Below are 16,085 nucleotides of genomic sequence, written 5' to 3'. Positions count from 1 at the left end.
GGGAGAGATTTGTGCTGGTTAGTCAGAGTATGATTTTTATGTAATTCATTTCTATTTCAGTTTAGTTCAAAAATGTTCCCTACAAACTCAGCCTCCTCAGTCCAAAATAAAAGGATCAACAGCAAGGTTCAGAGTGATTTAGTCAAATGTGGATAGATTTGAATGATTGCACATAAAAGCATGTTTGGTGGTAGACTTTGCTCTATTTTCTTCCCCGTTGCTGAAACAGCCAGACCTTTCATCTGCCACCTGCAGGAGGACCCTCTGCAGCCACCTGAAGGATTTTACAAAATTCCATTGATATCACATACTCGGGAGTCTGTCTGAGATACTGGTGAGATGAAAGAGCTGCCAGGAGGTCATTTGAGGTAGGTAGAGTTTGCAATGAAATACGTGTTACCCTGGATCATGAGCAAGCCAGTGCAAGTGACCGGAAACCTATGCTATATACATCTACATCGTACTTTCATTTTTCCCTCTGGCTCCCCCATTCATTTCAGGTGCCAGTTTAAAAATACCTTCATCTTTTAGTATGTTTCTTGAGCTAGCAAACTTATACTTCTCTTTCACCCTCCCCATTCAGTTTTTGACAATGCTTATACTATGTCTATCATTGCGTTGCCCTTTTATGCTGTTGGTTCAAGGACCTTTCTCCATCACAGTTGCAAGGCAGAAACAACATTTTGTCTAACTGGTACTCCACCTCATTTCAAAAGCCAGCTAACACAGAAATTGCCTCTTTTCTCTCTGGTTGTGCTTCCCCCCCCCCCCCCCCGGCCCCATTCAAGTGTTTTATTGAGTTTCATATGTAGACCCTCACATGAAAACATGCTTAGGGGCCTGGCCTGAACAGCCCTTCCAATCAGAACTGCATTTGGCTGTTTGGTGAAGCGTGCCCTGTATCAGCTTATGCTACCACGCAGGGCAGGATGCCAAACTACACAACCGACTCCCCCGAGATGCGAAGCTCTACCGGTGCGACCGGGCATGGGGTGGGGTGTGAAAGCGATGTCCGAGACGCACCGAACGGCTACGCAGGGCGTCCTGGCCCTCCCCAGCACAGAGTGTCACCTCGGCCGTGACGAGGCTCCACGGTTTCACCCGGGCACCACCAGCAGTAGCCCCTCGCCGTTCCTCCCGCGCCGGGCCGGCCGGGGGCAGGCGGGAAACGGGGGGGGGGCGGGTAGCGGACGGGAGGACAACGCGCACCTCAGGGAGCCGCTGTCACCGGCCACCGCCTCCTCGCGGGGTCAGCGCTCCCGCGCCCCGCCGGTACCGCTGCTCTCGCCAGGCTGACCGGGCTTCGGTGGCGACGGGCCCCACCGCGGCGGGGGCTGACGCGACCCGAGCCGCCCCCTCCCCCCCACTATCGCCAGTGACCGTTACGACAGGTGCGGAGGCGGCGCGCGAGCGGGCGGGCGGGCGGCGGTTGGCAGCGAGGCCGCGCGCGCCGGGGGTGGTGTTGGGGGGGGGGGGGGAGGGGGAAAGGAGCGGTACTGGCCGGCGCGCGCGCCCCCCACCGCCGGCCGCGGCGGGAGGAGGAGGAGGCGGCGGGGGGGGGGGGGGGGGGGACGGACAAGGAGGGGAGGGGGAGGTAAGCAGAGGCGCGGCGCCCTCCCCTCGCCCGGTCCCCCGCGGAGGCGGCGGCGGCGGCGCCCTCGCCCCACCCCGCCCCGCCCGTCCCCTGCCACCCCCTGCCCGAGCCGAGCGGGCAGAGCGCCGGCCCCGTCTACCTGGCTGGGCTGCTCCGCTTGCTCCGAGGAGGCCATCTTCCCAGGCCCGGCTAATCCATCCCCGCCCAACCGATGGAACGCCCTCACCGCCGTTCCCTCGCGCCCCGCGCGGCCTCACCGGCTCGCGCTTGCAAGGCAGAACGAGTCGAACGCCGCGGCACCGATGCGCCCCCGCGGGGGAACCACTCCTGCCGTGAGTTTCCGGCCTCTGCGGCCTCCCGCCGGGACGGGAGCCAGCGGTTGGGCCGGCTCGGGGCCGGGCTGCGGAGACTGTGTGGGTTGCAGTGTCCTACCTTGCCTGACAGAAAAGCTTTCCTTGCCCAGAAAAGCTAGTTGGGCCATTGACAAAACCCGCCTGGGTCCGGGCAGTGCGGCCCGGCCGTCGTGCACTGCTGCTTCGGCGTTGCTGCTTATGGCTGTAACCATGGATATAATTCATTGCTATTTTACTTTTACGGCTCCCAGAAGCCTGCTGAGAGGCATAACCAACAAACAAGTCCAGCTTTGTACCACCATAGACTGACAGGTCCGGCTTTGTACCACCATAGACTGACAGGTCCGGCTTTGTACCACCATAACTAAGAAGTCCAGCTTTGTACCACCATAGACTGACAGGTCTGGCTTTGTACCACCATAACTAAGAAGTCCAGCTTTGTACCACCGTAGACTGACAGGTCCGGCTTTGTACCACCATAACTAAGAAGTCCAGCTTTGTACCACCGTAACTGACAGGTCCGGCCTTGTACCACCATAACTGACAGGTCTGGCTCTGTAGGCCCAGCAGGAGCTCCCATAAGGAAGGCCCTTTGCTTCCACAGCTGCAGGGGTTCCCACCCCGATGGTGCTACTCAGATACACGCCAGGGCGGGGTTATTGCATGCCTGTGCTTTTTTTCTGTTTATATTATAATTTCACAACACTTGTCTGTAAGGGAGCGTATTACTCGAACAGACCTGGGCACGCTCCTTCTATCACCTTGTTTTACAAGTAACTGAGTTGCTGCCCACGCTCGAAGGGGTTTTGTAGACGTACTTCCTAGCGTCCCGCAGCTCAGATAACCTCTGAGGCAAAGCATCGAGGTCACGAAACACGAAACGGCGGCCGGGCTAACCGAGGCCGGCATGCCAGAACAGCTACCGGGGAGCAGAGCCCCTCCGCACACCGGCCGGCACCCGCCGGACTCCGCGTCCCAGCGCGCCCCGCGGCCCGTCCCGGCGAGCAGCGCGCCCGCCCCGGGGGCCGGACGGCGGCCATGGCGGCTCCGCTGAAGCGCTGCCTGGTGCGGCGGAGGGACGGGCGGGAGCAGCACGGCCTCGCCGCCTCCTGCCTGCGGGAGCTGCGCGACAAGGGTGAGGAGGAGGAGGAGGAGGAGGAGGAGGGGGGAGACACGGGGACCGCGGGGTTGTACGCGTCGCCGGTGGGGGGGGAAAGCTCGCAGTCCCCGGTGGGCTGCCGTGGGCTGGCTCGCTGCAGTGCCCGCCCGCCGTTTTTGGGAGAAGCCCGATCCGTGCCGTGGAGCTAGACCGAGGGAGAGCAGGTCTCCGGGTGACGCTTCCTGATGGGGGGAGGCGAAGGGAGGTGGGAACGAGGGTCTGCAAGTAGTTTCACCGAAACGCGCCGCCTTCTGTGTGCATGCCGAGGTTTGCATCGAGGATGTTTGTTTCTGGAGGGGAAACTCGTATGTGCTAAAAAAGAGCTGATGTGCAGAGCTGCGCGGGGATGGGTCCTGGTCTCCAGCCTAAATTACTAAGAGTTGCTTGTCTCTTGCAGTGGGTGTAGTAAAAGGGCAGCGCATACATCAGTTTTATTATTTCATTAAGTATTTTTTTCTGTTCTGCAGCTAGTGGGATTCTGGCCATTGATAAGGCCGGGGAGCCCATCACCTTAGTACTGGCAGAAGATGGCACCATTGTGGATGATGAAGATTACTTTTTGTGTTTGCCATCTAATACCAAGTTTGTGGCACTGGCCAAGAACGAGAAATGGTCCAGCAAAAGCTTAGGTACTCTGTGGATGAGGGAGCATGGAAGGGGAGCGGGGTTTGGAATACAGCTAGTGAAATCAGGCTGTCTCAGGTGGATCAGTAATGACCCATGAAACTGATGACTCTTGTGTCAGACAGCGGAACAACCTGGCTCTCGGAGTCTGCGGATGAAGTGGACAGTGCTACAGAGAAGTGGAAGCAGCTGGCCAGGCAACTGAAGGATGACCTGTCTAATATCATCTTGATGTCTGAAGAAGACCTCCAGGTACAGTGGGGAAACCTCTAATTCCTGTCCTTGGCTCTGCCCATCATCCATTTATTTCAGTAGATGGCAGAGAACAGAGTAAGTAAACAAGATCTCAAGCTTAGTTCAGCTGCTGCTGTTTGGCTGTGGTGCTAGAGTCAAATTTGTCCTTGAGGGGAAACACTCACGAGTATCTGAGGAGGATGCTCTTAATCACTGATTGTCCCTCACAGGCTGTCTTTCCAATTCTGGCAGCGTGAGGGCAAAAAGTCAAGATTTGGCCAAATGGCAACTGAGGTGGGCTCCTTCCTCAAAACCAGACACCTGTGTAATGTGCCAAAAGGGAAGGCTGAGCAGCATGCCAAATCTGCTCCAGAGGGGCTTGAAGAACTGCTGTCAGTTTCCAGAGCTGATTGACTGGAGTATCTGACTGCTGAACACCCCGTATGTAGTGAGGCATGGTGATAACTGCCTCTTCTTGTCCTCCTGCAACATGCAGCTTCCCAAGTGCCAGGCTATTGGCTTTCCTTTGCGTATTCCCATGCACTCTTAAGAAGCAGTACTTTGATTGCCAGGAGTTGTCAGGATTTCTGTTAAAAATGCATGTGATTCCACACCTTCCTGGATGCCCTTTGGCTTCTGGTAAAGAGTGCTGGCTGGTGGAGTGCTACTACAGCCTCTCATAACCAGGCTGGCTTGCTATGACAAGAAACATGCAGGGTTTCATGAAGGTGGAGGCTTTGTCATGCAGGAGGCTCGCTGTTTGTACTGTAATCAGTGTAATGGAATGAGTTACTCAGGCAGTCCATGTAACAGGAGCACTCTCATTGTTTTAAGGTGCTTATTGACGTACCACGTTCAGACCTGGCAGAAGAACTTGCCCAAAGTCAAACCAAAATCCAAGTATTGCAGGATACCCTGCAGCAGGTGCTGGACAGACGAGAAGAAGAACGCCAGTCAAGACAGCTCCTGGAACTCTACCTACAAGCCTTGAAAAATGAAGACAGTATCTTAAGTAAAGTAGCAGGTAGGGAGCATTAGGATATTAGAGAACAAGCCTTTCAGAGATGCCTGGAATAGTTGAGTGGAATAAATTAAGGCAGAGCAAAGGACTGGAGTGAGTCACTTGCTTAGCAGCTCTTAATGTGGTTGATGTAATAGCTGGTATAGTGTAAGAGTTCTCTGACTGGGTGAGAGCAGGAGTCCTCTCACTGCTGCATCACATTTCTCAGAATGCCTGGAAGTAAGCATACTGGGAGAAAAGCTTAAATCATGGAGTCATCCTTAACATTAAGGATTACTTAAGTTAGAGGATGTACCTAGATAGAATGCATATTTTATTAATCTCAAAACCATCAAAGCAGTCCAGGCCACTTTGCCTGTCCTGTGTTTGTCATGGGCTATAATGATTCTGCTACTTTTCAGAATGTGAGACTGTACCAAGAAAGGAGATGGATGTGGTTGACACAGGCACCAGCAGTACAGGCACTTCAGCCAAAACAGCACTCAGTGACCAGATCCTTGCTGCTCTGAAAGAGAAACCTGCTCCAGAGCTCTGCTTGGACAGTCAAGATCTAGAGGTGGGTGAGAATGATATAACCATATTCTGGCAAATCTCTCCTTCTGGAGAGAGAGGTTATAGGGGAAGGTGTCCTTGCTTCTGGAGGCTGTAATGTCAATATATCTCAGTCTCAAAGTGGTGAGATTTAATCTATTTCTCTTCCTCAGTAACATTATCCCCTGCTTGGAGCTCCTCTGTAGTAGCCAGTTGACACTATTCCAAGTACTCCAGTCTGTCCTCTGAAAAGCCACAAAATAATTTTGGTTTTAATCTCTGCCAAAACATAGTGAGCCAGTGCTTCAGCTGTCTCACCAGCAACTTTTTTTTGTATGCAGATGCATCTAGCTATATTTCCTTTATACATCCCAAATCAAAATAAAAGCCTCCTTATTTTGGAAAACAGTGTAAATAAACCCATAGCTTGGAAAGGAAAGTCTAGGTAAACTACGCATTATAAAGTGTGTTCTTTCTAATGCTATGAACTTGCTCCTCGTTTTTGCCTACTGTAGAAACTAAGTAACTGCTTTCTGTTCCTTTGAACATCTGAATATAGATTCAAGCTCTAAGTGCTGGTAGAATATTGAAAATCCACTAGTCCACAGGATAGGTGATGAAAGCTGGGAACTTCTTCAATACCAAATTGCCAGTATTAAACAGGTGTCTTATTACTGCTGTTCTTAATGTGGGCAGAGGGGTTAGTGGTGGAGGAGCATCAGTAGAAAAGACTGTGAGAAATCTGTCTTGCTACAGCTGGTCTTGAAAGAAGACACACAAGCCCTGGCCTCGGCTCTGAGATGGGACAAGCAGAAAGCTGAAGCTCTGCAGCAAGCCTGTGATCAGGAGCTCTCCAAGCGTCTACAACAAGTGCAGACTTTGCATTCCCTAAGGAGCACGTCAAAGGGCAAGAAAACGCTACCCTGGGGAGACTGGCCTAGTTCAAAACGCAAAAAATAAGACTGTAGTGCTGCTCGCAATTTTTTCTGTTTTGTTTTGGTTTTTCTTTTGCATTAGAATCAATACAAGCAAGATATATCCTGGGAGCCATAGTTTGCTGGTCAGACTGTGGTCTGGCTATAGACAACTAAAATCTGGACATTGTCCTGAGGCTTAAACTCCTGTGATGATTCAAATCATGTGTAACCAAAGGGATTTTGACTTTCTGCGGAATACTAGGACAATGGTGTTGCTAAACACAGCATGTAAGGGTTCAGCTTTGAATACCTGGTTGGGAGCCAGAAGCTTCCATCGGATAATGATGGATCTAGCTTCTGAAGCTCCAGGGAGTTTGCTTACTTTGTCCTCCCACCTTTTTCAATGTAAAGGATGGAAGACCTCTGGAAGACACTTTGAGGCACAGTTAATGAACAGGGCAGAGAGGTTAGCCAGCTGCTGTCTGGCTTTAAGCTCCAGCCTGGAATCTAGGAACTTGAATTCTCATGCTAATTTCATCAGTTAAAGTAAATTCAGAGTCCTTTAACTTCTGTGCTTTTTCTCTAAGGAACTCCTCTTGGGTGCAGTGTAAGCACTAACGTATAAAACACAGCAAAGATGGAAATAATTGCTTTGTAAGGCTGTGGGGCAGAAGACTTGTATTTGGCCTGTCTGTATTACTTTCCTAATCATTAGTGTAGTATCGTGGTGCTTTTGTATTAACTGGCTTATTTTTTATTTGTTGAAGACTTTTTTTTCTGATATCATTAAAACCTTTTTACCTTACTGTTGGATTAGTTTTGAATGTGCTAGTAAGTGCAGTATTACCTTAAGGATAGAGGAAGAAGAAATTAAATACAGAAGTACTCTGTATTTAACCTGTCCAAAGTATTTAGGTAGAATGCATGTTCATACTGGTGACACTGCACCAGAATTCTCACCTGGCCCAATCTCTTCTTCTCTTATGAGAACAGAAGATGTATATGAAAAAAATCTGAAAAGCGAGCTGAAACTTCAGAGAAAGTTTTAGTAGATACAAATGTTTTCTAGTATCGTGCAAAACCCTCTGATGTAACATAACCTTAAATGGTACAGGATGCCAACTGGTGAGTATTCCTACAGCAGGCATTCAGATGAACGTGTTGCATGTAGACATTCCAGTTGAATTATGGCACACTCGAAGTTAGATTCATGAATACTCTAAACAGTTTAGTGCCTTTGAGCAGGTAACCAAAAATACTTCAGATGAAGCCACCTCTATGGGAATTAACTAGACTTAGGGGAGAAGCTTTCAGTCAACTTTTTGGTCAGTCTGTTTTGCTAGGGCAAATAATTGCTTCTTACAATATACACTTCTGGCTTGTAACATTATAGGCCATGGCGGGTAAAGGTTTCCTGCTGCTTTAAATAGCTACTTATTACAAGCTTTTTATGTTCAAATCTTTCTGAAATAGCATATATGGCTGTGCATCAACAGAGTTTTTGAAGCATGCTCTATTGCACTCAAAGCTAATTACACTGGCTACCAATTGAAATAGCATGCATTGAGTAGACTAGCTGTCAGCAAGCTTTTTCTGTAAGCTTATGTCTCAGCTTGTGACTACCACTCTCTCCATTATAAACCAGTTTTTCAGTCTTACTAAAAGCTGCAATGCTTTTGCTTTTTTCAAGCTCAACTTGGCAATGGAAATTCTACTCCTCAAGCTGTACAAGAGGAAAGGGTTTTACTTGTGGCTTTTCCACATCTACTTAAAATAGCAGATAACATAATTACTTCAATCCTATGTGTATTAGTAATATTTAACTCACCTACTTCCAGGCAAACACTGAGATGGAGTCACAGAGACCATGCTGATCTTTCTTGTAGGAAGGCAGTGATGGTCCTTCCAATCTAGCGTTAAGGAAAAAAACAAATGGAGGGGTTTCATTGCTGCTTTCTCCTCTTTTCTGTTATCAAGATTAGAGCCCTTTAGTTGCCTGTAAATTATTAAATGCTGCAGTTCTTATATTACAGAATTCAAATTATCAACTAGACCTACCATAGTATGTTTTAAACTGTTACTTTTGTCTTAATTGTTCTGTTCTAATAGAAAAAAAAAGTCAGATTTTCATGATCTGATGGGAGCTGCAGTTAAACTATTTTAAAGTTGAGCTGGCAGTTTAATAGTAATATTGACTATTGTTTGCAAAAAGAGCAGGTATATAATACTTAATTCTCTTTAAAGCTCTGTTACAGTCAACATTCTTCAAAAGTCTCCATGAAAAAGGAGAAGCAATTAACTACTGTCCAAGAGACTTCAATGCTGCATATCATCCTGTAATTTCTATTAAAAATCCTTTTTTAGGGGTCAGGTTTATCTATTGCTTCTTGGATCTCTTTCAATAGTGCAATCAAACAAAGGCGAAAACTGCTAGAACATCTCCATGAGATTTTTAAACCTAACAGTACAGTTATCTGTAAAAATGGGTTTGTTTTTTTTTAGTGTAGACTTTACTATAGATCCCTAGATCATGATATTTTGGAAGTTGGTTCGTTCATAGCTAGAATTTCCTGTTGGTGATAACAAAGAGCTGCTGCAAGATCTAATATTTCCACAGGAAATAATCACAAAGCTTTTCAGTAAACAATCTTTAGCCATTGGCCAGCACCTTCTGTGTACCAGTAGTGTACGTGCATGTGTATTTGGAAAGGAAGTAACAGAATATTTTAGCTGAAGACTACAGACAACATCAGAGCTAACAAACTTTGAGACATAATTCTCTTCTGGACATGTTGGGCTTAGTGACCTAACAACAAAAAAAAAAAAATCAGGTAGGCTGTATAATAAACATCCACTAGGCCTTCCTCTTGCAAGATAGCTACTATGTTATCAAAATGATTGATGTTTCTAAAGGCCTAGGAGTCTTGTGAAATAAGTATCAATTTTCTACTCAAGAAAGGAACAGGATAAACAACAGAAGCAAATCACATAGAACTGCACATGTCTTGATAACAAGACCCCTACAAAAGTTGCTCGCTTAGAGACAAAACAGTAGATAAGAGCGAAAGGTACTTGGTCATTTTTTTGCTTATCTTCCCCATGCAAGTTGGGAGAAACTGTCCACCTAAAACATGCTCTGTAATCTAATTTAACCCCAAATTAGATCTACATTTTTGTAGACATGATGTTTGATTCACTTAAGCTTATTTAAGCTGCATGGACACTTTTAACTATGTAAAAATTAGCATTTCCTTGATCTTATTCCTGTAATATTTAAGAAGCTTTAACTTTTGAACAGGGTGACTGACCTGTCCACGATTCATGAGGATGGATTTTGTATAGGTGTTCAAGAGGGAGGGATACAGTATGGAAGGTATAAAACATAGCCAGAAGACATGTGAAAACCTAGGGTGGCCACCATTACGCTTTTTTCAGGTAAAAATACTAGAATGTCAAAGCCTTGAGTGAAAGTCTTTATCATTAATACATTCAAGTAGTCAAACTACCTTGTAACAGATTCCTTCTTCAGCAGTAGATTTGCCATGAATGGGTATCCTCAATTAATGGTCTTCAATGCTGCATTAATGATTTGTCCCTTAAAGCACCAAGAAAAACTTTTTGCATTTTCTGTGGGATTGGGTTGATGACCAGGGTACATTAAGGTAAATAAAGCCTCATGAACCTCAAGAAAGCAACTAATTATAGTGGCATTAAAAAAAAAAACAAACCAAAAACAAACACAAAAAACCTCCACCACAATATGAAAACTGAGTAATGTAAGCACTGGCATGCCAAAAGGACACATTTCCTGTTGAGTACGGAATTGCTAGTTTATTACCCACCTAGCCTACATCAGTCAGCAGAAGAAGAATTCTAAAAGATATCTCATCCCTGAAAGTGGAACGGTTTGGGATAGAGGAAGGGGAGGGTGAAGGGTCATTGTGTAAAATTTCCTGTATAGAGCCAGAGATAGGGATTCATGACATTCCTATTTTCTTCTACATTGACTGTAGCACTTGATTTTATTTATTTGATCTATACTGGATAGCTACAGCCTGCAAAAGGCATGGCTTTTTTCCCTATCCACTACTGTTTAATAGCTCGAATACAGAGCAAGAATAAAAGGAAGCACATGTAAGGAGTCCAGAGCATTACTCTTTTTCCATTATGTCATGTATAGCTGAGTGACTCTAGTCCAGAAAGTGCACTCTTCTTTCAAGAGAAGGGTTTTAAACAAGGAGCAAGACTACACCTAGGAGTTCTCAAGGGTGATAAAAAATATTCCATCCTCTGGTACGTTCTTTATCTTGGGGTAGTGGTATGAGTCTTACTAAAATGAGATCATTTTAAACTTGGTTTTGGGGAATTGCTCTGAGCTGTATCCTTTAGGAAGGGACAAGTGGCTTCGAGGAAGAGCTTGTCTCATGAATTAAGGGCTGAGCAAGAGAAACAGTTTTCAATTCTTTCCTCTTTTGCTGCATATTTTTTACTATCCGTGGCAACCATATTCTTGCTTGATAAAGTTTGCCCACGCAGTAGCTTAAGCAGCCTTCTCATTTCACTTGGCTATATCTATCTAATAATACCTTACGTCTTTAAATCTGCTTCTTTGGAATCAACAGCATTTGCTAAGTCTCTGTCAGTCCGGCAGAGGGCAATAGTGATACATTCCTGACCACCACTCCGGAGCCATATTACTATAGTAAAATTAGAAATGTAATGCAACTTACTGAAAGTGAAGATTGTACACCAGTATCACAGGTCAAAAATGACACCAAACATGTTTTAATTGTTAAGACAACAAGGGAGAGATAATGCTATTAAAACAAATATATTCAAAATACCTAAGCAAAAGTATCGAAAATGGAAACAAGGAGGGAGTCAAACAATTCCTGGAGAAACTAAGTTGCAGCATGGAGGGAGTTGCACATACTGAGGTATTATGGTCAGTGAGAATGTTCTGCTTTAAACTCTTTATTTAGAGGATTTTCTTTTTAATAACAGTAAACATAGCTTTTTGTGAGCAATTAAAGCATTTTGGCTGTAAGCTTTACTAAATTCTGACAGACCTTTCATTTCTGGAACAAAAAAATCCAACTAATTGTGTTCACTTAAAAACCCAAAGATTCATTAGTGTTGCTAACGTGCAAGAGGGATCTCTAATAGGCTCACTTTGGTTCCTCTAGGACAATAAGAGAAGAATGACCAGAAACATTACTTGAAAGGTAAATCATGCCATGTTGGAATCTTCGCTTTCAGTCACAATGACTTGTTCCCCAGAAGTTCTCCCTCCCTTAGCTGCACTGGACTTCTTTTTCTTCTTCTCCTTTTGTTCCATGTTACTTGATATGAGCTCATCACTCTTCTGGGTGATATACTTCAGCTGAGAACAAGAAACTCATCAGTCATCTACTGAGGAACTTCATTTATTCATGATAAATTACAGATAAACGTTTAAGAGAAATTAACAAGGCAAATTCTTACTACAAAAAAAGATGACAGACACTCCAAAAAGGCTGACAAACATCAACTAGTTTTAATTCTTGCATGAAGCCCTCAATCTAAGCTGGATATCCTCAGATACTGAAATGCCCTGGCAAGACTAGGATTTATAAATGTATGTTACATCCATCTCTACAACCAAGACAGCAACATTGGCAAACTACAACTCTGAGTAACTGCTGAGATACAATCTGAGTACATGTCCTGGTTTTGGCTGGGATAGAGTTAATTTTCTTTCTAGTAGCTGGTATTGTCTTATGTTTTGGATTCAGTATGAGAAGAATGTTCATAACACACTGATGCTTTCAGTTGTGGCTAAGTAGTGTTTTCACTAAGTCAAGGATTTTGCAGCTTCTCATGCCCAGCCAGCAAGAAGGCTGGAGGGGCACAAGAAGCTGGGAGGGGACACAGCCAGGGCAGCTGACCCAAATTGGCCAAAGGGGTATTCCATACCATGTGATGTCATGCCCACTATATAAACTGGGGGGGAGTTGGCCAGGGGGGACTCACTGCTCAGGAACGAACTGGGCATCGGTCAGTGAGTGGTGAGCAATTGCATTGTGCATCACTTGTTTTGTATACTCCAATTCTTTTATTATTGTCATTTTATTACTGTTATTATTATCCTAATTTTTTTTTTCTTTTCTGTCCTATTCAACTGTTCTTATCTCAACCCATGAGTTTTACTTTTTTTTTTCCCTGATTCTCTCCCCCATCCCGCTGGGTGGGAGAGAAGTGAGTGAGCAGCTGTATGGTGCTTAGTTGCTGGCTGGGGTTAAATCACGACAGTACAGAGATACTGGAAGATTTCTCTGCACCCACTTAACGTAAACAGCACATGAGAGTTAGGAACACAAAATTCAGCTCCAACATTTACTATGCCTTCTCGGGCACGTTCGTGTTGCATATTTCAAATCACAGATGGAAGGAAAAAGTCCCCTCACATAAAATTAAAATTAGTATTGGAAGTATTCTTCTTCATGGAAGCATTTACAGGTATGTCATAAACAATAAGTGAATTTAAGTCCACTGAACATCATACAGATCAGCACATAAGAGATTACAATAATGTGAATCATCCCTATATTAATGTTAGGAGACTTAGTACTGCAAGGTGGACTCAAGCTATTTCTGACCTTAAGCTAAAGCACAGGAACACAAGATCAGGGAAAAAAACAAGTGATTTATTTCCAAGATTGACAATGCTATAATGTGTCTGTTTATTGCACTTTTGTACTTGGAACCTCAGCAGCCCTGTTGCAACCAGAACATTGCTGCTTGAATTGCAATCACATCTGTGTTCCCACACATATCCATAGTGTCATGAAGCAAAATAAGAGGAAAATTTAAAAAAAAATCACTGGATCATGCCCATCCATCATCTATAAGCCAGTGAAATTGCTTGAGCAACAGTTGCTTCATCATCTATAGCCTTCATTCAAATGCTCTTAGGAATTAACCAGTTGGCTTAAGAATGTTGTGAGACAGAAAATACAGTGAATCTCACCAAAGAATTGCTCCTTCTAGCCAAAAGCTTCACATCCTCTGTAGTGACTGTACTTCGTTTTGCATGCCTGCATAAAATTAAAAAATACCCCTTAATGTGTTTGCCAACATTGGTTGTAACAGGCCATACAGCATCTAATTCAGAACACTAACTGAAAGGGCTTAACAGGGACCCGGTAAACCAAACATGCCTATCTTTTCCAACTATAATACACAAAAACCTATTTTACAAGTTTGTATGTGTACATCTAAATGCCCACACTTCCTGTGTAAAAACAGTAGAATTCAGCAACCAGAACTTCAAGCACCACTGTTCCGTTCCCTCTTACTTGCCAGTAGGTCACTGTGTTAAGTTCTGACTCCTTTAAACATTCCCTTACCTCCTTGGAGCAACCACATGAAACACAGGCATGCTAGTAAACATCTGTCACTCCCAAACCATCCAGTACTGCTATGTATCAACACATTTGACAATTATATATAGTCATTAATCTAAACAATCACTTGTACTACATAAAAGAACTTCCAAGATCAGGAAGAACCTACAGGGGAATATCTATTTCCTAACTTCACAGCCACTATTTAATCAGCCAATAGAGCCCTTTAAAACTTTAATTACAAGATGTATTTTAAAGATTACCTAGTTATTGGAGCTGAACATAAAAAAAGAAAGCCTTTGTAACAATCAAGTATTCCAGTACCTACCTTGCAAACATTTCGAGGTCTTTTGCAAAGTTCTCTGGAGAAAACACAAAGACACCACGTATTTTAAAATGCTAACTCTGAGTAGGAAGAGATACGTAAGTTCTAGCAGTTCTAGCTGTTACAACGTGTAACTGCAAATTATCCAAGTTAGTTATGAGAAGCGACCATAACTTGTTATTACGTGCCACTCTTGCACAGGCAGGTGGCCCACACAATATTTCCACATATATTAAATGCTTTTTCCAGGTCTGAAAACCAAAATCACTATTTCTTGTACTTTAAAAAATGTAGTGCAAGAAACAATGCACCAGTGATACCTAGTTCCAGTGCTGGGTTTTTTTTTTAAAGCATCGTTTCTCCAGCAAGTGCTCTTGAACAAATAGATAATATGCAAACTTCCGTACCGCACTGCCTGAAGGTGATCTCTGCAATAGCTGCAATGGTTTGTTTGCTGAATTGCACCTCTTTATTTTCTGCAACATCCTGACACAGGCAGCCAACCGTGTAGTGAACCGCAGCCTTCAGCCTCTGAAAGGATCCAAAGCGGTGACAGGTCAGCTCTCTTTTGCGTAAACCATCAAGACTACTTAAAAGGACGCAACATAAACGACCGTTTACGGACCCCAGCACGCCTCGCAGCACCACATTTATCACTCTCTGCCCCACACCCCCCCACCACGGCTCCATCTTGTCCCGGCCGGGCCCTCCCCCAGCGGCCCCGGCGGCCAGCTCCGGCACGGTAGGAGCGGGGCCGGGGCTGTGGGCCCGGGGAGGGGGAGAGGACGCCAGCCCCGTGGTACCTGGGTGAGAAGGACCCTCTCCTCACCGCCCGCCGCCTCCATGGCGCTGCCCTCAGCTGGGTTTCCCGCCCAGCGCGGCGGGGCGGGGCTGCGCCGCCGCCATCTCGGACGCCCCCGCCCCGCGCAGCCCGGGGCAGCGCCGTTACCTCAGCGGCGGGCGGTCGTCCGGGTGCTGCGGGGAAGGGGCCGCTGCGATGGAGACCCCAGCCCTCCCCAGCGACCGTCACCGCCCCGCGACGGGCCGAGGAAACCGCCGCGACCCCCCGCTCCCGCCTTGTGGCTGAAGAGGGGTGTTTGAAGGAGAGGGAAACCCAGTCCCGCTGTGGGGACGGACGGCCAGGACGGGGTGCGCAGGAGGCTTTGCACGTTACCCTTGAAGCTGCTGACGGGGGCACGGTCTGGTTTTAAGAGGTGATGACAGCACCCGTCCTCTTCCAACACCTTACATGAGGGCTCTGGACCCACCGTGAAAGATCGTCCCTCGATCGGGAGTTAATGCGTGTGTCCGGGCGAGGTGAGCTAGTAAGAGAGATGTAAAGCAACATCAGGTGATGTCCCCATCCCCTCCCTCACCCCTAAACGGTTCAGTTCAAACGAGGTGACAGAACAAGCACGGCTCCCCATCACCCCAGTGAGGCGCACACTGCTCACTCCAACCGAGCAGACGTCAGGTTTCAGCACAGTGGGATTCCAGACAGTAGATATTCTTCTCAGCGCTACTATGGCACTAAGCACTAAAATAGATCAGTGGGAGTATCTCATTTTCCTCCGAAACACAACGCCTATGCACACAATAAACTGGCAAAACTGCTCCTACTGTTCACCGTGGTAGTTTCTAATACAATTCTCCTGCTGGAGAACATAAACCACAAATGCTGGGGCAAACCGACTGCTAAAATGTTCATGACCCTCCGGTTATCACTACTGCCTGCAATTTGTCACACATTTATTTTATAGGATTCCTAAATCTTACCACATAATCTGCAGAAAAGTTGCTTTAAATGGAAAGTAATCTTTTGCTAATTATACAGATATTCAACTAAGTAGCTAACTGTCTTAGCAGAGATAAATGGAGCAAAAAATTAATATAACAATCAGTGGACAGCACAAAATTTAAAACTTGAGAGGTTCTGAGGAGG

General features: G+C 45.8%; 3 protein-coding genes across 3 annotated transcripts in view; 1 reads left to right on the top strand and 2 right to left on the bottom strand.

The window, feature by feature from the left end:
* PEX14 (peroxisomal biogenesis factor 14) overlaps positions 1-1,815 on the bottom strand; it is a 78,759-nt gene extending 76,944 nt beyond the window's left edge. Inside the window, exon 1 of the mRNA XM_075027384.1 lies at positions 1,734-1,815. Coding sequence (XP_074883485.1) covers positions 1,734-1,769 — 36 coding nt within the window. The 5' untranslated portion in view covers positions 1,770-1,815. The remainder of the gene's footprint in view (positions 1-1,733) is intronic.
* Positions 1,816-2,935: 1,120 nt separating this feature from the next.
* DFFA (DNA fragmentation factor subunit alpha) lies at positions 2,936-7,238 on the top strand. The gene is made up of 6 exons (XM_075027383.1): positions 2,936-3,082; positions 3,574-3,735; positions 3,852-3,982; positions 4,799-4,988; positions 5,387-5,541; positions 6,273-7,238. Exons 1-6 carry the CDS (start codon positions 2,986-2,988, stop codon positions 6,474-6,476), a joined length of 939 nt encoding a protein of 312 aa, XP_074883484.1. The 5' UTR covers positions 2,936-2,985; the 3' UTR covers positions 6,477-7,238.
* Positions 7,239-10,792: 3,554 nt separating this feature from the next.
* Positions 10,793-15,049, bottom strand: CENPS (centromere protein S). The gene is made up of 5 exons (XM_075027382.1): positions 14,947-15,049; positions 14,551-14,674; positions 14,147-14,180; positions 13,443-13,509; positions 10,793-11,816 (listed from the first exon to the last, which is right to left on the bottom strand). The coding sequence occupies exons 1-5, from the start codon at positions 14,986-14,988 to the stop codon at positions 11,664-11,666; spliced, it is 420 nt and encodes a 139-aa protein (XP_074883483.1). The 5' UTR covers positions 14,989-15,049; the 3' UTR covers positions 10,793-11,663.
* Positions 15,050-16,085: the final 1,036 nt, after the last annotated feature.

Source organism: Buteo buteo, chromosome 5 (genome assembly GCF_964188355.1).
Source record: "Buteo buteo chromosome 5, bButBut1.hap1.1, whole genome shotgun sequence".
In the NCBI taxonomy this organism is placed as follows: domain Eukaryota; kingdom Metazoa; phylum Chordata; class Aves; order Accipitriformes; family Accipitridae; genus Buteo; species Buteo buteo.
This window is presented reverse-complemented; position numbering and strand designations above follow the sequence as displayed.